Raw genomic sequence first — 21,856 nt, 5'->3', positions numbered from 1 at the left:
CTGTTTGTTTTCAGGTCGCGTGTGTTTGGGAACGCGAGGCTACGTCACATTTGGCTCAATAGACAATGGGTGTCAAACTCACTGATTTTCCGGATGTTTTTGTTTGTTCCTGCTGCTTTTTTGGCCATTTTCCAGTTTTTTTATGGCATTTCACACCCCTTATCAACTCATTAACTGCCATTGAAGCATCCGTTTAGAGGGCAAACGGACAAATGTGCAAATTGAACAAAGTGCATGCGCTTGATCACCCAACTTTTGCAGTTGCAAAAATGCACGTACAACAGTCAAGACAGGTTTGAACCGCACTTTTGACACGGCCAGAATTAGCCTCTCTATTGTGGACGTTGCTTTCAGGGGCCTTTTCAGGATGCGCTTACATCATCCTCCTAAAGTCAACAAATCTGGGGGCAGGGGGACGTTGGGGGAACGGCCTCTGTCAGAACTGTTATTGATCACTTTCTGGACTCCGTCACGGGTGTTAATGAGTAACCAGCACGGTGGTCCGCTTTAAAGTCTGGGGGGCCAGAGCAGCTGAAGACACATTCGCCACAAGCCTGCAATACGGTAAGAGTCATTTTGCTTTCTCTACACTTTTGCTATGGGAACCTATTTGGGGGTTTGATAGACGAAATAGTTAACATTTTTTTGTGGAGACTTCTCCTGGTTATCGACTGATGCTGTTGGGTTAGGGTTAGGGTTTAAAATGTGATGTCATGAAGTCACAGGCTTAAAGAGTGAGCGTCAAAGTGGATTGATTGGAGACCAAGGCCATGTCCCTCACACACTTGGGAGGGTAAAGTCCTTTTCGTGCACGTACTCAACGTTTGCCTACTCTCTTTAAAGCGGCTTTTAAAATTGAACAAGTTTTCCATATGACATACCAAAATCTCAATTATGGACAGTTTGGGTAAATAATGCAAAATAATAATGTTAAACAAAAGTGATTTGACGATCAGCCGTTTATTTTGTTAAAACGTCAATGACAAGAATTTCCATGTAGAAGATTCGCCCAAAAACATTGTCAAAGTGTTTCTATGGCCCAAAAAAAGAATGTTTTCATTCACTCAACAACAGCACAAAAAAAGCATCCATCCATCACTGCCAAGTCTCTTTGTCCCACCATTTCCTGCCAGTCTATAGTGCCGAAAACCAGATCCAACCAGATGTCTCCTATCAGTGAAATAGGCTAGGGATTCCCTTCTCCTTACTTTGCCTAAACTATATTCATTTTTCTATGTGTTACCCTCCAGGAGAACAAAATGCAAAATCGGCACTCAACCCTGGTGGTCCTGCTTCTCTGGTGCTGCCTTGTAGGAGGGCATGCCAACCGTGTCTACGTGCACCCCTTTCACCTCTTCGCCGCGGACAACGTCAGCTGCGAGACCCTGCAGAGCCAGGCGGCCAAGCCCCCGCAGACGGTTCCCGTTGCTCCCTTGGACGTGGAGGTCCTAAGCCCGGATGCTAGAGATCCTCCAGAGCTGGACGCTCCAAGACAAAACGTCACGCAGAGGACGGCCGTATTGGCCGAGCTGATGAACTCGCTGGGTTTGAGGATTTTCCAGGCGCTGGGCGCCAAGCGACCGGGGGCCAACGCGCTCCTGTCGCCCGTCGACACCTACGGATCCCTGGTGACTTTCTACCTGGGGGCCTCTAAGAAGACGGCTAGCTATTTTCAGGTATGTTTGCATAACGGTTCGACCAAATATAGTCTTGGCTAGTCTTTATCTCACGTTAAAAAAGTCGAGTAAGTCCTCAATTTTGTGAGGAGGTGCCAAGAGTTACTTAGCATTGTTATTCTTCTTGTGGTCACTAACTTTGTGGTCATACTTTACCATTAGTTGTAAAGCGATCATCTTGAAAATCGGTGGTTATGTAGCTCAGGCCGGCGTTTATTGATCCTTGGATCTTGATTTTGTTTTTTATCGGGGCTCATGAATTTATTGTGTATTTGCCATCTTTTGTATTGCTTCCTCACAGCCTCTCCTGGGTTTGAGCAGCGGCACCGATCGAGAAGACTGCGTGTCACTGGTGGACGGACACAAAGTCCTGAAGACCCTTCACAATATCAACTCAATGGTGGACGACGGCCCCAAAAACGAGATCAGCACAAAAGTGTGGTTGTTCACACCCCCACACGTTCACCTGTCGGCTGACGTGGTGCAGGGCACCCGTGATTTCTCCGACTCGTCCTTCATCCGCGGTGTGGACTTTTCACAATCCGAGCTGGTCAACAATTTCGTGGAAAAGACGTCCAATGGGAAAGTTAAGGATGCCTTCAAAGATCTGGCTGTGGAGTCCAACCTTCTTTTTGTTACTTTATTCAACTTCCAAGGTTGGTCATTTTCTTGTAACAATTTTAGCAAATCAAGTAGAAAGAAAGAAAAACACAGGTTTAATGTTCATGCTGAATGGATTGGCCCATTTAGGCAACTGGAAGACCGTCTTCCAACCAAACAAGACATCCTTGCAAGAGTTCCATGTGGATGAAAGCACCACCGTCATGGCTCCTCTAATGACCCACACGGCCATCTACCAGCATTTCAACGATAAGGTATGTAAATACGTCCAAAGCTTTTCTCTTGGGCAAATATTTACCACCCGGAAAGCCAGTTTGTTCCTGTTTTTTTGGGTGGAACCGAAACATAATCCCTGTATTTGTTGCCTGTAGGTGAGGAGGTGCACAGTGATAAAACTGGCGATAAGCAAGCGCTCCTACATGTTGGTGGTGCTGCCACACGAAGGCGCCAATGTGCATGACATTGAAGTCAAACTACGGACGGATGTCGTTAACTCGTGGGCTCACAACCTTCAGGAGGGGTCAGTTTATGGATTTCTCCCTCTCTTCTCTCCATGCAAAATGTTTTTATTTTTAATGTTATTTCTTAAAATCATACATTTTGCTACGTGGCAGGTTGCTGGAGCTCTCACTCCCAAAGTTCTCCTTGTCTTCCACCAACGACCTACGAGAGCTTCTGAGCAACATGGACGCAGAAGTGGAGGCCAAACTGTTGGGTTCAGAGGCCCAATTCAGCCGACTTGGAAACACCGACCAGTTTACCATCGCTAAGGTAAGCCAAGAAGTCCTTTTTATTAACTCCCACTTTCTTGCTGCCAGTGAGTAATATTATATAAGTATTTTATTTTTATTTTTTTCTTTAAAAAAAAAAAGTCATTTTATTAGGGGAAAAAACATTACTAAACTATGTCGTTTTTCTCTAGGAAAAAGCCTTACAATACAATAAAGTACTAAGTATGATCTGAGAGTGAAAAGAAACAAAACAACAAATACCACTGACTAACCTTAAAGAGTGGTGGCCCAGTGGATAAGTCATCAGTTTCCCACTTCTTTGGTCTTGGGTTCAAATCCAAGTGCTTGCAAATATTTTCCCAATATTATTCAGTTAAAGATATAAGTACTAATGGCTGTGTCTAACTATAAGTCTTCAGTAGTGGATGAAGCATTTTGTCCAAAAAATGACTAAGTGTTTCAGGTAGATGAAAGAGGTAAAAGTATAAGTACTACCACTTTCTCTCACCGGGTGGTGGCCCAGTGGCTAAGTCATCAGTCTGTCGCCTATGAGGTCCTGGGTTCAAATCCCAGTGCAGGCAAAGATTTTCCAAACATTATTCAGTTAAAAGAATAAGTTCTAATGCCTAAGTGTTTAAGTGTATAAGTATTCAGTGGTGGATGAAGCATTTTTTCAAAAAAATGACTAAGTGTTTCAGGTAAATGAAAGAGGTAAAACTATAAGTACTACCACTTTCTCTCACTGGGTGGTGGCCCAATGGATAAGTCATCAGTCTGTCGCCTATGAGGTCCTGGGTTCAAATCCCAGTGCAGGCAAAGATTTTCCAAATATTATTCAGTTAAAAGAATAAGTTCTAATGCCTAAGTGTTTAAGTGTATAAGTATTCAGTGGTGGATGAAGCATTTTTTCAAAAAAATGACTGAGTGTTTCAGGTAAATGAAAGAGGTAAAAGTATAAGTACTACCACTTTCTCTCACTGGGTGGTGGCCCAATGGATAAGTCATCAGTCTGTCGCCTGTGAGGTCCTGGGTTCAAATCCCAGTGCAGGCAAAGATTTTCTAAATATTATTCAGTTAAAAGAATAAGTTCTAATGCCTAAGTGTTTAACTAAATAAATAAGTCTTCAGTAGTGGATGAAGCATTTTGTCCAAAAAATGACTAAGTGTTTCACCCCATTTCCTTGGATAAAACGTTTCAACACCCATGTATAAGTGGGGCACGAGTTGGTGTAGTGGGTTGCACACTCGCCTTTGCACCGAGAGAACGTGAGTTCGCTTCCCGGTGTCGGCGGTTGACTGACCAAGCAAGCGGTCGAGGGTCGGCCGAAGGCCGACCCGAGAACGCCTTTCGCACAGACAGGTCCTTCAACTGTCTTCCGAACTGCCGAAGGCAGTTCGGAATATAACCTTTTGCTGAAAAGTATGACTAAGTGTTTAATATAAATAAAAAAGTTTTTTCTTTTTTTTTCCTTTCTCATCTTATTCCATTGACCATTTCTTCTTTCCAAGTATTTTCAGCCAAAGGACAACAGCGGGAATTGAACCCAGGTCTCCCACATGGGAGTCCAGTGATCTAACCTCTGTGCCAACCAAGTGACTACACTTTCCTTAGTAATCATTTGAGTTTCTTGACAAGAAGTCCACACAAATAACTAAGTGAAAATGTGTCACGACCGGGACTTGAACCCAGGTCTCCCACACGGGAGTCCGGTGAACAAACCCCTGCGCCACCAAGTAGTTACACTTTCCTTGGTCATTTGAAGGTCTTGACTACAAAAATCTAGAAACAATTAAGAGAAGATGTTTCCCAACTATGTATGTATGTATGTATCTTTGTAATGTAATGTATGTATCTTAACTGACATGGTCAAAATAGCAAGTTTAAACACTTGACTTTAATGTAACCTCAAGCTGTCCAATCACATCCTGATTCCATTTGTGTTGGCAGGCCATCAATAAGGTGTCTTTGGAAATGTCGGAAGACAGCATGATCACCGAGCAGGATGAGATGGAGTCTGCAGGAGTTCCCCTCAAGCTCTCTGTCAACCGACCCTTCTTGTTCTTCGTGGTGGAGAATGAGTCCAACGCCATCCTTATGTTGGGAAAAATTACTAACCCAACACTGTAAAAAAACATATAATAATAAAGTGTTTGTCAGTATTTATGAGAATAGGTTACTGTTTATCACTTAATTTGAACATCTTTTCCGATAAGAAGTTTTTGTATAGTATTCTCCTGTTGACTTGTTAACTTACTGGATGAGTCTTGTATATTGTATAAGTTAAGAGTTTATTTTTGTCAATCCACAATAAAACTTTTGTTCCTCAAACCTAATCCTTATTTCTCTAAAATGCAATAAGATGAATGTACGTACTTGGCACAATTGGATACCACCACTCAGGAAAGGATTTTCACGGGTTGTTGTGTTCTGCAAGCTCTCGGGCCTCTTTCACCAGCTCCAGAAGATCAGAGAACTTGGAGATGCCAGCCGGAAGGAGGCCCATCTTCTCAATCTGAGGGAGAAAACATGCACATAAATGTAGTGCATTATCTAAAATGTTTCATATAATACAAGCTGGCCCACCCACCTGTTCACCCAGGCACTCCACATCCAGAGCTAGCTGGAGTCGGATCTTAGCATCATCCGACGGGGCAGCATTTGTCCCAGTCACGACGGTGCTGGTCCCTGCTCCTTTCCTGGCTTGCTTCAGTCGCTTCAGGCTCTCTTCCATTTTCCTCACAGAACTCAGGACCTCTGAAATAGTCTCATAGTACCTAGTATGCACACACAAAAAAAAATCATGATAAATTTTCTTAAATCACACAGAAAACAGTCATTCATAAAATCCACCTTTTTAACCAGATTCTCCAACAATAACCCATTAATTTCATTGACCAATAAAAACGTATTTTGCTTAACGTATGTCACCAAAGAACAACAAAATAGTAAAAGCTTTACTTATTAGGAATACAACACCCTCACCTCTGAGTGCATTCCGAAAGCGTGGCCTTCAGCCAATTGCGTGCCGTCTCCTCATCCAGCAGGCCCACCGAATCACTCTGTAGTTGATTCAGCGGCCGCAAGGCGTTGTCCATGTACGCTGATGCCCGTGTAGGTGCTTCCTATATGCCAAAGACACAAAAAAGTTAGGCTGGTTGGCCGACAGGGGCTACCTTCCAGGCCCCCACTGCCCATCGACTCACCTTATTGGTCCTACGGTAGAGGCGCGGCACCTCTGAGGCGCTTTTCAGGAAGCGGCAACTGCGTTCGCTCAGGTCTTGGGTCAGACGTGCGTCTAGAGCGGGGATGCTGCTGGACAAGCCTGCCTTGGACTCGGCAAACGCCTCTGGGTGACAATGCAAAAATTGTTTTAATTCCTTAAGCAAAAAATAATATAAAAATTCTAATTAAAACTATTCATCCTTACCTTCCACAATGGCAAAGTTTGTGAAGCCGATGGCTTCCATGTGCTTTCTGACCATTTGGTAAACTTCTGGTAACTAGAAGAGAAAATAAGAGTATTTGTAAAAAGGTGGGGAAAAAGTGGTAGAATCTCTTGTGAATTTTAGCATGTAAATTATGATAGGATCACTCACTTGTTGTTGCAGTTTCTGGACATCGGCGGCAATGTGTATGAGCTGTTTGGTGGAGAGAGAGACCGGAGTGCCGCTCTCACTCCCCGTCTCCTCCACAGACGTCCTACTGGACGTAGATGACGCCGAGCTGGGTAGGGGCTTGGCGGGCTCCTTGCTTGCCTCTGCCAAAGTCGTCTTGCTCAGCACCTGCTGGCCCAGAACGTGGGGAAAAAAATAATAATAATCAGTCCCGTGCAGCAACAATTTTAAATCTTTGAGTGAAAAATAAAGTGCACCTCCTTCAGGAAAGTTCCGTATCGCGAGTAGAGCTGCAGTGTGAGCTTCCAGAAACGATGGGCGAGCGGCGGCAGGTAGACTTTGTCGGACCAGCATCGCCCCACGCAAGAATGCAGCGACAGTGACGCCTGAAGATGGTACGTGCTGCCCGCTACATACCAACAAACTTTTCAAATTGCTTTCTTTCTAGCAAAAAAATACAATTTCAAATCTGAGAAACACACCTGGCGTTGCATCTAAACCATCAGCGATGGCAGTTTCCAGGCTTCCGGCTATTTCCTTGTACCTAGGGTGGAAAAAAAATAAAATAAAAATTTGAGAGCAATCGATGTAGCATACACATACTACCGTTTATTGGAAAGAATGGACTTTTCCCCAATGCTGTTTACTGTGTGTCGTTGCGCAACGGCTGCTGCAGGACGTGCGGCGGTGAATGTGTACAGTACTCCAAAAGTGTGCGCTAAGTAGGTCAGTGTTAAACAACACAAGATACTGTCTTTAGGGTGATGTGCTCACGTTGGGCCAATAACCTGTCATACACTTCCTGAACCATGACCAGACATTTTTGCCAAACGGATCATGTTTTATATATACGTTTTTCAACCTCAGCCTAAAAAACACAATAAGAAACATCCCTACTTTTGTTTGTTCAATAAATTTCTAAATTAAACACTTTTTTTCGGTGAAACGTCCGTTCGGCGAACTGTCTGTCAGCCAAACATCCGACGGCTAAACATCTTTTGTCTACTCATCCAAATACCGTCCTGAACAACACTAAAATGTGTCCTTTACCTGAGTTGAAAATACACGGGCAGGTTCCATTTATTGTGGAAGCCGAGGTAGGCCGGGTGGGCTCGGAGCCGCTTGACGCTAGCCTGTGAGCTGCACTGCCGCTCAAACCGCCGCACAAAGTCCATGGTGGCGCTATAACGCTACAAAGACAGAGCACCGGCCGAGGGTGAGTACAGGCCAAACTTAGCCGTCATTATTGCTCAGCACCTCGTAGAAGATGTCCGGGTTGCCCGGGTTGAAGAGGTAAGGCAGCCTCTCCTCGATGCCCTTGGCCATCTCGGGCCACACCGAGTTGACTGGGAAGTCATAGCCAGGAACCACCTCAGCTTTGTCGCTGGGGACAAAAAGGGAAAAAGATTATTGGCTAAGAATATTTATGGGACGGTGTTGGGATTATTAGGGATACTATTAAATATGTGCGCATTAATCATTATATGTATATAAGAAATATTAATCATTATTTGCTTGCCAAACTACCGAGCAAGCTTGAGGTCGCTGTCCATGGTACCTGGCTCTGCTTATTGACTTAACACCTCACACTGTCCTCATTCAGAGGACTGTTTACTTTGACCCTTTACCCAGATGCTAATTCGCAATGAAGATCTGTGAATGTCTCTTAAATTGTTTTTGATTTCCTTGTACTGTGTTATATTATATTAAAGATAACTAAAAATGAAACTCACAGACGAGACATTTGATTGGTTGCACAAGCCGTCCCATCTCACCTGGACATAGCTCCTCCGGTAACTTCTCTCAAGAGTCTGCAATGATTAGGAACAAACTCCAGCAGCCTGGAATACATCGACAGTAGACCATTTGGACTGGACTTGACTGTCTCCTCCACAATCACCTTCAAGCAAACAGAAAGAAGAGAAGAAAAAATATGTTTACAGAACAAATTAAGTAAGGAAAGACTAGAATAGGCATTTCTTTTTGCATCAGAATCTGATACATCTGGACCATGAATGCATTCACCTGATCCAAGAAAGGTTTGACCAGCACTTGTCCCACCAGCGCCTCGGCATCACGCGTCTTGTCGATGGTGGCGTACGTCCTCAGGCAGTGACGCACCATCTCCACATTGGAAGTCTGCAGGCCCTCAATGAGCAGACCCTCCAGGGACTGCTGCAGCATGGAAGTGATACCCGCAATGCGCTGAGGGTAGGACGTTAATTTTTAACGGGGCGTCTTGAAGGTCAGAGCAACGACGGAGGCACGACGACCCTTACCGGTCGGACTTTGTCCAGTAGGGGCATGCCTTTGCTCTGCATGGCGTGAAACTGAAGCTGGTTGAACTCTGTGCCGATTCTCTCCAAGATTTGACCAGCTAACAAGGGCCTAGAAACAGATAAAAATGGAAGATTCTGAACCATTTTTGAATTTTTTTTTTTAGCTTGCATTTTCTGCCATTGACTAGGTGAGACGTCCAATCCATTTTAAATGGAAGGGCTGACAGGGATTGTTTGAGCCTTCTAGAAAAAAATGGATACCTGCTGTTTTCCAATGAGCTGGACTCTTTGGGGTTTTGCGAATGAAGAATTTTCTCAATCTTCTCCACTGAGCGCACCACTTGTATCAGCCTCATGACGCAAACCTGACAAATACAATATTTCAAGTCAATAACTCTAATGATTTTTCTGACATGGACAAGCTTCACCTTTTTCTTCTGCAGGTCTTCTTGTTTGGACAGCTGGGAATCGATGGCTTGTATCACCACGCTCACGCAAGACCGAAGGCTCTGATAAGATGAAAATTAAAATTAAATTAAAAAGGCACTCTTAACTGCACATTAAATTCAAAATGCATACCAAGACCTCCTCTCTTAGCTGTCCAAGTGGCACAGTTAGCTGATTGAGAGCTTTGTCCATCCCCACCTAAAACAAGATGAAAGTAGAATGTATCAATACCTTGACATACAAGCAATGAGTACCATTCCGAGCAAAGATTTGCCTTGAGATACGAGCACACGAGACAGCCCTAGTGGCCAACAGAGTCAAGCACAACTTGGACATCCCTACTTTAAGCTTATTTGAGATCAACCAGGAAATTTTGAGGAATATTGTGTGGTATGAAAAAAGGTACTGACCAGATTGGTAGAGAGGTTGACAAAATCCGCATAATCCTTGTTGATCAACTCCACCATGGCGGTTTTGAGTAGTTTGTAGTAGAGTTCCAGATCCTGCCGCATCTCCTCCAGCTGCACCTGTTTACGACAGTCGGCCACGAACTGGTCCACGTCGAAGTCATCCTGGCGAAAACAAACACGATCACTAGTCTCTCGGCGTGTAAAAGTTGATGGAGATGAAGCGATCGCCATGTTCATTTAAAGGAGCGTCCACCACTACATCAGGTGACGCTCTCATTGCAATGTTGATAAACGCTCGATCTACTGCGATGAAATCCCATCGTAAAGACAAAACAGTTTACCTTCATAAAAACGTCCTTGTCGAAGCATAGGGAGTCGGGACCCTTTGGTAGATTCATCTTGAAGTTCAAAATGCAGCCACGGTGAAAACAACAGTCAGCTACTACGTGTCGGTATTTACTTCCGCATTAAATAGAAGAAATATCAGGGTTTGTTGGACCACACCGCGACCTGGCGGACACTTGGTGGTACTGCAGCGTGCACTGCATCGGCATTGCTAAATTCTCAAGGATATATGCCTGTATTACGAGATATGAATATCTAAAAATGGCAAAAGACAACCGTGTAACCTTTATTTTTCTTCATGCATTGGCCAGGATTCATAGTTTTTGCAAAAAAATATAGGATGTTTAAATGTGCAAAATGAATGTAGTCATTCCCAAGAGAAGGGAGGAGAGGTCGTGATCGCGACCACTTCCGCGTAGGGGCGAACGAGACAGGGAAAGAGGGAGGGACTGAGTGAGGTGGGGAGAGAGTGATGGAAGGGAGGAGGCAGTCGCTATCCGATCAGTACCACCACCGACCGCAGAGGGAGAGAGATGGCGGAGTGCGGCCGGAAGGCGCTGTCCCTCCTGGAGGCGGCCCGCTCCCGCTACGAGAGCCTGCAGATATCCGACGACGTGTTCGGCGAGTCGGGTGACGACAGCAGCGACAACCCGTTCTACAGCACCTCCGGAGACTCGGACTCAGACAACTACATAGCCGAGGTGGGCGAGGATGAGCCCCGTCAGCAGCAGCATCAGCAGCAGCACCTCCACCACCATCATCATCCTCATCCTCACCACTACCACCACCACCATCACCACCACCTCCACCATCACCAGAGACGGGCCGACCGAGATAGCTCGCACGGCGGGGGAGTCGGGGGAGGCAGCCCCGGTCCTCCCGGTGCTCTGTCCCGGAGCCAAGCCGAGGAAGAGGGATGGACGGAGACCCTGCAAGATGTCACCGTACCACCGTATAAAGGCTCTTACGGTAAGGCAGGAGGAAGAAGGTCACCCACGCACACACACACGTTTTAGCAGTAACACGATGGCAACTGTAGTTCATTTTACTTGTTGGGAGTGTGTGTGGGGTGGGATGACGCTGCATCATTAACTGCTGTATTTTTGACGCTGTAATATACTCGTTTTTCACACACGCACAGTTCTTGTGATATATTGTATAAATATTCCAATATTTCATAGTAATTATAAAGGAATCCAATAATAATGCGGCCAATGTAACAGTTCTTTTCATTAAATCACTGTGATGCTGTCAATTAAAAGTCGGATGGGTTGGCCCTGCGATTGACTGGCGACCAATCCCGGGTGTGTTTGTGTTGCCATTTTGTTTAATGTCAACTGGAAATAGCTTTGGCCTAAATCGGGATGGAAAATTAATGGGTTTTATTTCTTTCATGATCAGTGCACGTCAGCACATGGGGCTTCACGCATCCGAGGTTCGGGTTTGAATCCCCAAGCTCTGGCCCTGTGTGAGTTGTGTTGTTGTGTCAAGTGTTGGGTTCCTCGAATTGGGCCAAATAGACAAAATGTTGTGCACCATGATTTTATTAGTCATAGTGCAGTGGATGACACGGATTCCGGGAGTGAAGTTCAGTGCGGCAAACTGCAGCTCAAGACGTTCCCGTTGGTAGCAATGACTACTTGTTGACATATTGTGTACGCCATTGTTCTCAGTGTGGAGCATTTGAGAGAAATAAAACCCCAGCAATTGTGTCTTCCTGGGACACAATGGAGCAATGATCCCTTTTCGTAGCAGAACACGGGTCATAAATGGATTTCTACGTTTTATGTGACAGCACTACTTTATATCTGAAATGCTAGTGTTTGGAAAAAAAGGACTAAACCACCTCCCCCATACATATATTCCTTTCAGACTATCCAGCAGGATGACATCCTTTCATTTTCTATCAAAATGGCAGCTTTTTTTTCAAAATGTAGCCTTGGTTGCTATTGACGTTGATCAATAACTAATCAATTTTCATTTTCTAAATTGTTTCGGCCTAGATTGTTATGGAAAATAAATGGTTTCAAAGTTTTTCAGAATGTTTTGCATCCTATTTGCCTGGTAAAGTAAAGACGCAGCAGGTGTGTCATGTTTGTGCGGTGCTTTTTTGCATATTTGCACAGTGGTTAGTTGGACTTATTCATCAAAATCTCAAATGGACAGGGTGTGTCGTCTTAGCTTTTCAGGCTAATGTCGACTCTTTTTCTGTAGTCGTACCGAGACGGGATGAAGTCTTCACTTGATGTTGCGGAAGTGCATCCAGCGTTGTCTTCTGTCGACTGACGGACGTTTAAGTGACAGCGCTCGCCACAGGAGGCCGTGCGCCGTGTACATAAATCACCGGCTGCTGTCAAAAAGCCGCAAATCCAGCCGGCCTCGCTTTGAGATTCCATCTGGTTCTCGTTTGGCTTGGAAATAGCAACTTGAAAGCAGTCCAGGTTTATTTTTTAGGGTTTGAGAATAACTCCAGGTTATTGTTTGAATTTTTATATCTGCTGTGAGGGGGATGGAGAAGGAGAAAGATTATAAAGTGATGCTTCATCGGTGCTGTTGGAGAGGATTTAAAATGGTGATTTAAAAGATTACGACTGGCCTCCTTATTCTAGCTTTTGACTGTCATCTCATGCAATATGATGGAAATGCATAGTATTAAAAATGCATATCCCATTTTTGCAAATGGTCATGGATGAGAGGAGTCGTCTTGAAAGCACATGGTTTGTTTCCAGGCCCCGCCCAGAAGATGCCGGCCACCGCCAGCGCTTTGGATTTCTTCCAACTCTTCGTCCCGGACAACTGCATCCAAAACATGGTGACGCAGACCAATATGTACGCCAAGAAGTTCCAAGAGCGCTTCGGCTCGGACGAGGGCTGGCGCCCGGTGACGGCTCAGGAGATGAAGGCTTTCCTGGGCTTCGTCACGTCCACTAGCGTGCACCACTGCGAGTCGGTGCTCAGTATCTGGAGCTCGGGATTCTTCAGCAACCGCAGCATTGCGCTCAAGATGAGCCAAGCACGATTTGAGAAGATCCTCAAGTACTTTCACATCGTGGCCTTCAGGCCGTCGCAGGGGAGCAACCAGGGGCTCTATAAGATCCAGCCCTTCCTGGACTCGCTGCAGCAGGCTTTCAGCTACACGTTCAGGCCTTCACAAACACAGGTGGGTGCACAATAATGTGAATTTTGTCAAAGAGTTTTCAAAAATCAATGATAATAACTTAGATAGCTTCATGCCTATTAAAACTGCTATTTAAATGATTTTTGTGATGGTTTGCCTCTGCATAGTTGAAACTGATGTCATCATCAAATGCATTATGCTTTTGGGTTACTTTACATACAAAATAATTATAGGTTGTGGCTCAGTAAATTGATCAAATTCAGTAAAGTATCAATTGAGTCGACAGTAAGATTTTGATATCAAATCCTCTCATTTTAAAAATGTATACAAGGTTGAAAGTGTAATTAAACCCCGAGAAGCAAACACCAAAGTAAAGGCAACTTAATTGAAGCTTAGATTAATTTTGAGCTACATTTAATACCCCCACGTTTCCCATTCAACGCACCATGGCCCAGTAAATTAAATAGCAGCGACTGTTCGCCGAGATAAGAACCGCCCGAGTCCCGGAAGGAACGCCAATCCTTGCACACTCTACACATTGCCTTCCTAAATTTGCCCGTGTGTCACGAGAAAGGATTTGTGTATCTAGGCCAATTTTTTTTAATCTATCCGACACCAGGTGTCACGGCCGTCCAATGACATCTCTCGATTTCACTCAATTTGACCCAGAAAGCTAAAGTCGCCCATTAAGTTGACAATTAAATAATATGGAGTTAATGATATGTTCATTTGTGAAGTGTTTAATTAGAAGCATGGCACTGCATTGCACTGAGAGAAATCTCATTATAGTTTGCTCCACCTAATCTTGTCTCTGGCAGGACTAAATGTTATTCTTAACTGGCCTGGCTTAACTGAGGACGCCTTAGTTCAATATTTGACGGGAAATAATAATGTGGGAGGAAGAGAAGGTGGCATAAAAAAAACACCAGAAGGACTGACCAACATGTAATGTTAAGTAAAGCAGTCATTTTTTGTCCGGACCAAAACGAGGCCAGCGACCTGCCAGGTTGCCATGGTGACAGTCATTCCAGTACATTGTCAAGACAAACATGGGGCAAGGAGGAATTACATAATGTACCATGTTTTGGCTTTAAAATCTATCTTTTTTTTGCTCTAACTCACTGGCAGTCCAAAATGTTGATCACTCTGGAAGCCAAAAAAATAATGGGGAAGTGAATGTTCTCCAAAAGAACGCTTAGACACAAAGGAGAGGAATTATATAATTTCAACAACATTAAAAAATGCAGAAGGCTTCCAAATGAATAATGAAGGAATTAGAGGACAGTTTAGCATTGGCTAAAAAGAAAAAGAACATACACAGTGAATTTGAAAAGTCTACAAACTACTGTTGTGATCCTTCATGTTGATTTTAGCCACAAGTAAGCCTGACATCAAATCCAACATGTTTGCAGGTCCTTCACGAACCCTTGATAGACGAAGACCCGGTTTTCATCAGCACCTGCACGGAACGCGAGCAGAGGAAAAGAAAGAAGAGGAAGTTCAGTCTTTGGGTTCGACAGTGCACCTCCACTGGATTCATCTGTCAGGTAAAGACCATTCCAATAACCTCATAATAAGAGAATCAAGCTTTTTATCATTTGAAACTGGTCTATTGTAACTCCCAAGAACAGCATTGCGAGACTCAAACAAAATCAAAATTCTTCCCTTCGATTAGCAATCAACCCACGTCTGCTCTGACTTGTGTTGACGTCGAGACCAAGAGAAGTAAGGTCGAGTTAATGGAGCGAATCAATGAGATTCCATTAACCAGCAAACAGGCCACTTAGCGGAATAGCCACTATACTGCCAAGCCAATCGGACTAATCCATCCTCCGTTCTGGAAAAGAAGGGAATCGGATGAGTGCCTTTTGCTCTTTGTTCGCGCAGGTCTGGGTGCATTTGAAGGACGGTCAAGGTGTGGATGGCCTGGCCGCCTTAAAGAATAAACCTCAGCTGCACAGTCTGGTGGCTAAGCAGTTGTGCCAGAATATCTCCGGCAAGAACGCCATCATCTTTACGGGGCCGTCCATCACCAGCCTGGGACTTTTCAAAGAGTTCAGCAAGCAAGGTGAGCATTACAGGGTCAAATAATGGAAGTAATGGAAATATTATGGATGATTTGTCAAATATTGGCCCTATAAATGAAAATATTCTTCTGTAAAATTACCAGATTGACATTTTTTTAACATACTGTATATTTAACCCCATTAAAGTGTGGCATTAACCATTGGAAATTATATTTTGGTGTGCAACACCAGACCAGTTCAAACAGGATTGGAATTATAAGTCATCTAGCAGGGAAATTATCATTTTAAATCCAATTGGGCTCAAGTCTGGAGACGGGATCAATATTTTGTCAACCTAATGAGAACTAAATGGGATTAGCATGCAAAAATTTAAAAAGAAAATGGCTAGGATTGGTCGTGTCATTGTTTTTTGTTTCCGCCCCCCTGTAGACATCTACTGCTGCGGTCTCCTGAGTACTAGAAAGAGCGACTGTACAGGTTTGCCTCAAAGTATGCTGGTGTGCAGCTCCACGCCGGCACAACGCGGCCAATGGCGGGTGATGATGCAAGGCAGCATGTCGCTCATCAGCTGGTACAACAAGGGACACTTCAGGTTTCTCACCAATGCGTATTCACCCAACAAACAGGGTAAATTTGCCATTTTCTTCTAAACGTCATTCATCCATGCCCAAAAAAACAAAAACAAAAAACCTGTTTCATTCCACTTTATTTTCCGGCTCTGGAAATGATGCATTTTTTGATCCCTTTGTTGCCAGGTTTGATCATCAAGAGAAAAAGTGGCGAGGTTCCATGTCCTCTGGCGGTGGAGGCTTTTGCGGCGCACCTCAGCTATATTTGCAAATATGATGATAAATTCAGCAAGTACGTATCCCTAAACACAATATTTACACTATATTTACAGTATATTGGAACACGTAGGTTAAATAAAACTTGTGCCACAACCAAGTAATACAATAGTTTGATTTGAAACTTTTGTATTTTAGTGTATTGATTTACAGGGATGGTGCCAGTTTGGACCACCCTGACTTATTTTTTGTGTCCTTAGGTACTTTATCTTCCACAAACCCAACAAGACGTGGCAGCAGGTGTTCTGGCTGAGTATCAGCATTGCCATCAACAACGCCTACGTCCTCTACAAGATGTCCGACGCCTACGCCGATAAGCGCTACAGCCGGGCGCAGTTCGGAGAGAGACTGGTGAAGGAGCTGCTGGACGTGGAGGATGATTGCTCGCCCACGGCGTGAGGAGGCCAGGGAACCCTGGGGCCCGGCCCCCCGGATCCCAGCCTCCTCCTCCACGCCTCACACCCTCGTTCGCATTCACACACTTCCTCTTGGCTGTACAGACTGTGCGTCACCGTGCTGAAGCAGTGCCAACTTGTTATCGGGTTTACTGTAGATAATATGTAACATTATGATTAATAGGAATGAGTACAGTGAAGATTTGTCCAAAATTTAGATGATGTGTGTGTGTGTGTGTATTTAGGGCCCTCAACATAAGATTAACTACTGAACGCAATACTTTGTCTCATTTATTTATGAGATGATGCAAAAAGAAAAAATTGAGTTGCACAATTACTAAAAAAGAGACATTTTTCCGCAACTTGACTCACAATAACAGATTTAAAAGTTATCAGTTTTTCTTTGCCAATTCAAATTGTTCAACCGACTCCTTCAACACATGATTTGTAATCAAGATGTCTCGATATAATTTTTAAATTTCACATTTAATGCGTGAATTGGAATTGCCACGCCAAAATGTATTGCATCTAATCAAATATATATCATAATTTCCCCTTTTAAATATATTTTCCACATCCACATGTGACTTAACTAACAGTAAACTAAAAAAGCGATAATATAAATGATAAAGTGAATATCTGTACATAAACAAGATGTATTTAATGAATCCAGTCACTTAGCTGTAATCCAGTCGTCTTAGTTTAGTCTTTCTATTTTATTTACAAATCAGCGTCTACGTACGTATCACACAGACTCAAGATTGTCATTTTTTTAATCATTAATCCAAAGCCATGTCACAAATTGTGTGTGACGTGCGAATGAATGACTGAACATCCCATAATAATTCCCAGATACCATTTTCCCTCCCACAATCCCACACATTTCCCCAATAGTGCCTCCTAATTAATTCACTCCCCGTTCAAACAAAATGAATGTTTTAGTGGAAATGTGCTAACACTTCCAGTGAATCTCCTTAAGGAGTCACCAAAACCAATAACAAATAACTTTCCCTTGTCGTACAGTGTCTGAAATGTGAGTGTGGGGGTCATTTTGTATTGTGAGCTTTTCTGTGTTGTGCTTCATCTATCCTCAATGTTCATTGTGTAATAATCAGCTCCAATGATGGATGAATTAGAAGGAGCTCAGGGCGCCATGGCTAACTAACCGCACTCCTAAATCACGCTGGGAATTCATTGCCTGTCATTGAGGGTCGTAGACATCCAATCAAGTTGAACTTTGAGGGCTTGTATCCTTATAATAATTAATAGATATTGTTTAAGCATAATTGAAGTGGATTAAAAGGCTAAAGGATTGTCATTTTTAAAGATCTGAAATGAAAATCTGATGTTTTATGACCAAAATTGTCAATAGTAGTTCAAAAATAGTTCAAAGATGTATTGATACTGTCATGGAAGAGTTGCCAGTATTCAAATGGTTCCTATTGTGTAATTATTTGTCTTGCAAAAAAGGGTTTGGATGTCTATTGCCGTTAATGGCAGTGAATGAGTTGATAGTTGATTAACTAACACACGTATTACATGCATTGGACTTATATCATAACTGGGTGCTATTAATAGAAAATAGACTTAAATGTTCTAATATCGAAGAGAAGGTAAATGATGGTTTTGGGAAAAAAATGTTTTCTCTTCATGCCATTTATGAGTCAGACAGATGTACGTGTGAGTGTGTGTGTGTGTGCGAGAGTGTGTATGTGTGTGCATGTATTGTGAATTCTGGATTTAAAATGTGTACAATAACTGGACCAAATAAATTTCAGAATTGTGTGTGATGATGACTTGTATGAGGTTCTTGTGTGACTTCTCTTTAGGAAATACTTAATAGTACATTACATAGAAAAATATAGATATAAACTAATATATATGCTGTTTGCTGCAAACATTCTAAAGATTTTTAAAAGGGCGAGCAATCACTTATATATGTAAATATTTTCTATTAAATATTGGCTGGGTTTTTTTCCATACCCAATTTTCAGTAAAAACTATGTATGAAAATGACTATGTAATGTAATACACAATATAACCAGCAGTTGACAGCACAATACCTGTTTAGAGAAAAGCACATTACTTTGGTGAGGATACCCATTAAGTTTAATAGTTTATACATTTAAATGTGCATTAAATGTTTTATTTAATATTAATTTTGTTTCTTAAAATATGACATTAGAAAGCTATAGAGTAACCATCTGGGTCCTGAAATGATTCTTAAAAAACATTTCACTCCAACTAACAGTGTAAGACGAGGAATTAGTTTGTATTGGGGGGTCTGCTTGGGACCACCCTGACCCAGGGTCAAATAAATTTGACCTTCCATAACCGTCAATGTCAGCTAATTAGAAAGCATGGTGCTGCTAAGTATTTCCTAGAGGTGGTATTTGTGCTATAAAAATAAAAATGAAATGAAGTAGTGTTAGGTGCTACTGTCTGCTGACCACCAAAAAAGTGACGGGAAAGACATTGGAGACATTGGAGAAGCCCACCTGCCAAATCACCTAAAATAGCTTCTCGCACAAAAATCGGGGCGTTGCCCTCCTTTGATTTCGGTACTTTTTTTTTTCAAAGGATGTCATAAAAGATTAGTCATGAAGTTGAATGAAAAGGGCCCTGGTGTTTTTCACGACTTTCCCAACTTTACAACCAACCGTCGTCTCCACAAAGTCTGGCGCTCTCCACCCAACGCGATGTGCAAGGTTAGGACGAGGTTACCACCGGAGGCCTCACGCTTGCTTCATGGGTCAATTCATTTGATATTTGCTGATTGGCAACGCTTGGGTGATTTTATACAAACTTTAAATAAAATGTTTACTCACTTTATGGTGCCTCGCAGTTTTGGGTTCAATCCCGGTGGTACTCCAGGTACTTCTCTCCTCCAGGGACTACTGAAATGGTTAAGTATGGAGGTTACTTGGTGATTTATACAGCATTTTGATGCATATTTAATAGTTTTAAGCATACATTCATAATGATTTTATTACCCCTTAATCTTTTACCCAGTTTTTTTCTCTAAATCCACTCAAAAAAGTTGATCAAAAACACATAATGAAAAAAAAACAATAACAAAATACATATAAATTGATAGTTGTCCAAATTAGCAATAAAACATCATCTGTTAAACAGCTTGTTTGCATAAATGGACATTCATAATGATTTTCTTACCCCATAATCTTTCACCCAGTTTTTTTCTAAATCCACTTAAATTGATCAAAAACACATCATGAAAAAAAACAATAACAAAATACATGTAGTTTGATGGCTCTCCAAATTAGAAACAACAGCATTTGTTAAAAGAAAATGCCTGTTTTGATCTGGAATGCCACAAATTGATGCCCTATGGTCATGAAATTGTGGCATTCCAGATCAAAACAGGCGTTTTTAACAGATTCTGTTGTTGCTAATATGGTATTTTGTTATTGTTTTGATGTGTTTTTGATCAACAAGATCAATAGGGGTGGCCAACTCTGGTCCTCGCGAGCCCCTTATCCGATCGGGTTACCATATCTCCCTCCACCAACACAGCTGAATCAAATAACATAGATCGGTACCAAGCTTCTGATGAGTTGATCATTCAATTCAGGTGTGGTAGAGGAGGAAAATGTGGAAAACAAACTGGATAAACACTCTCAAAGGCCAGAGTTGGCCACCCCTGCTTTCCCCCCCAACTTGCTTGTAAAAAAAGACCAGAGGGCAAATATGAAATCAGATATGGTTGGTCCAAGAAAGCCGTGGATTGTTGATGATGCTCAATGATTAACCCCGACGGACGTCTCGGTGTTTACCTTCTCTCTTGCAACATGGCCGCACGTGGCCCCTTTTAAAAATGCCGGACGCCTGTTTTGACATGAAATATGACAAGCGATAAGATGTTTTTTATTCTTTTTTTTTTTTTTTTTACTTTGGCGATAAGACTCGTTTGGACCTTTGACACCGACAAAGAGGCTCATTAGGCCGCAAATAGAAACTCTTTTATGCACGTTTAAAGGCATGTGTTGCTTTTCTGATTGGACGCCAAAGCCAACCCCCCAAAAAGTCTTTATAAACTGCATTTTGATTTAATAAAAATAAATGGTAAGCTTATTGGAGATTCTAAATTGCCTGTAGGTATGATGAAAATGTGCTGACGATTCCCTGCCGATTGGAGGAGACATCGAGAAAATGATGATGGCGTGGCAAGAACGCACATGTACGCGACTGGACATGCACGCTCTTGTCGGGGTAATGGAGAAGCGTGTAATTCTCTTCCTACTCGTCCTCATCTGTTTCCACATGTTTGATGCACATCATATGTGCGGGGCAAAAAAATGGCCGCTTGGGCATTGACTCCATGATCCGGATGTCCCATCAAGATTCACATAAATTTTGTGCAATTTGTCCTCACAATTTTAAATAATATTGCCCACAAATAGGGGCAATTCTGGTTGTGACATCACAGCTAGTAAATATTAACAAATTGGCAATGCATTAACATGGCAACAAGAGAATATTAGCACACCTATGGACAAAAAAATAAAATCTGCAACTCATTCTGTGGGTGACATGATAATTTTTCTTAAGGACGGGGCCAAAGCTGCCAAGGATGACTAACTTGAGTCTAATTTCATGATTAAACTTTTTTCTGTTATTTTTTGTGGGTTTGCGTCTGCTATCATTTAAAAGTCGCTTATTGTTATATTTCAAACAAACACTCAAAGTTTTTTTTCCGTCATACTTGTGTGTGTGTGTTTTATGAAAATAATCATCCCCCACAAAATCCGCCCCCTTTCCTTCCGATGACCAAAAACATTATTCTATTATACGACGATGTCATGGCTAAATCCCCCGGATGCCTGATCTTTTCACACCTACACACTCGCTCCACATATGGCTAACGTACTACACACGTACGCACACAAGTACGTGAAGGGACGCGGGGGTTTACAATGACCCCCATCTCCTCCCCCCTTCTTGGCAGCTGCATGCAATTGGACGTATGCTACTCGTTCCACCCCCGAGTCCCTCTAACATCATCATACTAATAGGCTAATGGCTACGCTTTGGACCCCCAGTCCTCAAGTTGGTCGGGATGGGATGTGAGTGGGAGAGAAGATGTTCCATCTGTGAGCCCGCACACACTGAACTTTCACTTTTTTTCTTGCCAAATTGTTTATTGTTGGCTGAATTAAATTTCCTGAATACGGGATGAATAAAGTTACCCATAATCCATAAAGTAATCCTTCAAATATTGCAGTTAATGTGGAGCAAACATGGCCGCAATATTGAAAAATCCCTATTACAATCATTTTTATGAGTAAAAAATAATAATAATAATTAAATATAAAATTAATAGCAGAAA

The 21,856-nt window shown here is 42.6% G+C and overlaps 3 protein-coding genes and 1 long non-coding RNA gene across 5 annotated transcripts; 2 read left to right on the top strand and 2 right to left on the bottom strand.

Annotated features, from left to right (window-relative positions):
* The first annotated feature begins 1,250 nt into the window (after nucleotides 1–1,250).
* Nucleotides 1,251–5,362, top strand: agt (angiotensinogen). Its single transcript, XM_077729449.1, has 6 exons — nucleotides 1,251–1,676; nucleotides 1,978–2,332; nucleotides 2,427–2,551; nucleotides 2,669–2,817; nucleotides 2,912–3,068; nucleotides 4,977–5,362. The coding sequence occupies exons 1-6, from the start codon at nucleotides 1,260–1,262 to the stop codon at nucleotides 5,154–5,156; spliced, it is 1,383 nt and encodes a 460-aa protein (XP_077585575.1). The 5' UTR covers nucleotides 1,251–1,259; the 3' UTR covers nucleotides 5,157–5,362.
* cog2 (component of oligomeric golgi complex 2) lies at nucleotides 4,904–10,275 on the bottom strand. 2 transcript variants are annotated; one of them, XM_077729446.1, is made up of 19 exons: nucleotides 10,121–10,275; nucleotides 9,780–9,941; nucleotides 9,502–9,567; nucleotides 9,351–9,431; nucleotides 9,184–9,287; nucleotides 8,923–9,031; nucleotides 8,669–8,848; nucleotides 8,419–8,543; nucleotides 7,901–8,027; nucleotides 7,694–7,833; nucleotides 7,126–7,187; nucleotides 6,901–7,052; nucleotides 6,626–6,814; nucleotides 6,457–6,529; nucleotides 6,233–6,375; nucleotides 6,012–6,151; nucleotides 5,617–5,803; nucleotides 5,403–5,541; nucleotides 4,904–5,150 (listed from the first exon to the last, which is right to left on the bottom strand). In XM_077729446.1, exons 1-18 carry the CDS (start codon nucleotides 10,175–10,177, stop codon nucleotides 5,440–5,442), a joined length of 2,199 nt encoding a protein of 732 aa, XP_077585572.1. In that variant the 5' UTR covers nucleotides 10,178–10,275; the 3' UTR covers nucleotides 4,904–5,150; nucleotides 5,403–5,439. The 2 variants fall into 2 exon arrangements, with proteins under 2 accessions (XP_077585572.1, XP_077585573.1); XM_077729447.1 differs by having other exon boundaries at nucleotides 6,626–6,811.
* A 320-nt stretch (nucleotides 10,276–10,595) lies between these two features.
* On the top strand, nucleotides 10,596–18,309 carry pgbd5 (piggyBac transposable element derived 5). The gene is made up of 7 exons (XM_077729448.1): nucleotides 10,596–11,093; nucleotides 12,854–13,284; nucleotides 14,655–14,789; nucleotides 15,130–15,310; nucleotides 15,699–15,896; nucleotides 16,025–16,130; nucleotides 16,315–18,309. The coding sequence occupies exons 1-7, from the start codon at nucleotides 10,658–10,660 to the stop codon at nucleotides 16,511–16,513; spliced, it is 1,686 nt and encodes a 561-aa protein (XP_077585574.1). The 5' UTR covers nucleotides 10,596–10,657; the 3' UTR covers nucleotides 16,514–18,309.
* LOC144205235 (uncharacterized) lies at nucleotides 15,959–19,806 on the bottom strand. Its single transcript, XR_013328031.1, has 3 exons — nucleotides 19,684–19,806; nucleotides 19,338–19,406; nucleotides 15,959–16,661 (listed from the first exon to the last, which is right to left on the bottom strand). It is a non-coding gene; the product is annotated as an uncharacterized LOC144205235 (long non-coding RNA).
* Nucleotides 19,807–21,856: the final 2,050 nt, after the last annotated feature.

The sequence above is a fragment of the Stigmatopora nigra genome, chromosome 12, assembly GCF_051989575.1.
Source record: "Stigmatopora nigra isolate UIUO_SnigA chromosome 12, RoL_Snig_1.1, whole genome shotgun sequence".
In the NCBI taxonomy this organism is placed as follows: Eukaryota; Metazoa; Chordata; class Actinopteri; order Syngnathiformes; family Syngnathidae; genus Stigmatopora; species Stigmatopora nigra.
This window is presented reverse-complemented; position numbering and strand designations above follow the sequence as displayed.

Bases quoted from the DNA above. Each gene is read 5' to 3' on its own strand.
- cog2 (XM_077729446.1), bottom strand. From the start codon at position 10,177: ATGAATCTACCAAAGGGTCCCGACTCCCTATGCTTCGACAAGGACGTT. The intron at 9,568-9,779 runs GTCAGTACCTTT...ATCTTGTTTTAG, and splicing joins TCAACCTCTCTACCAATCTG to GTGGGGATGGACAAAGCTCT. The intron at 5,542-5,616 runs GTGGGTGGGCCA...TTTCTCCCTCAG, and splicing joins TGGAGTGCCTGGGTGAACAG to ATTGAGAAGATGGGCCTCCT.
- pgbd5 (XM_077729448.1), top strand. From the start codon at position 10,658: ATGGCGGAGTGCGGCCGGAAGGCGCTGTCCCTCCTGGAGGCGGCCCGC. The intron at 13,285-14,654 runs GTGGGTGCACAA...ACATGTTTGCAG, and splicing joins TCAGGCCTTCACAAACACAG to GTCCTTCACGAACCCTTGAT. The intron at 15,311-15,698 runs GTGAGCATTACA...GCCCCCCTGTAG, and splicing joins CAAAGAGTTCAGCAAGCAAG to ACATCTACTGCTGCGGTCTC.
- agt (XM_077729449.1), top strand. From the start codon at position 1,260: ATGCAAAATCGGCACTCAACCCTGGTGGTCCTGCTTCTCTGGTGCTGC. The intron at 1,677-1,977 runs GTATGTTTGCAT...GCTTCCTCACAG, and splicing joins AGACGGCTAGCTATTTTCAG to CCTCTCCTGGGTTTGAGCAG. The intron at 2,552-2,668 runs GTATGTAAATAC...TGTTGCCTGTAG, and splicing joins ACCAGCATTTCAACGATAAG to GTGAGGAGGTGCACAGTGAT.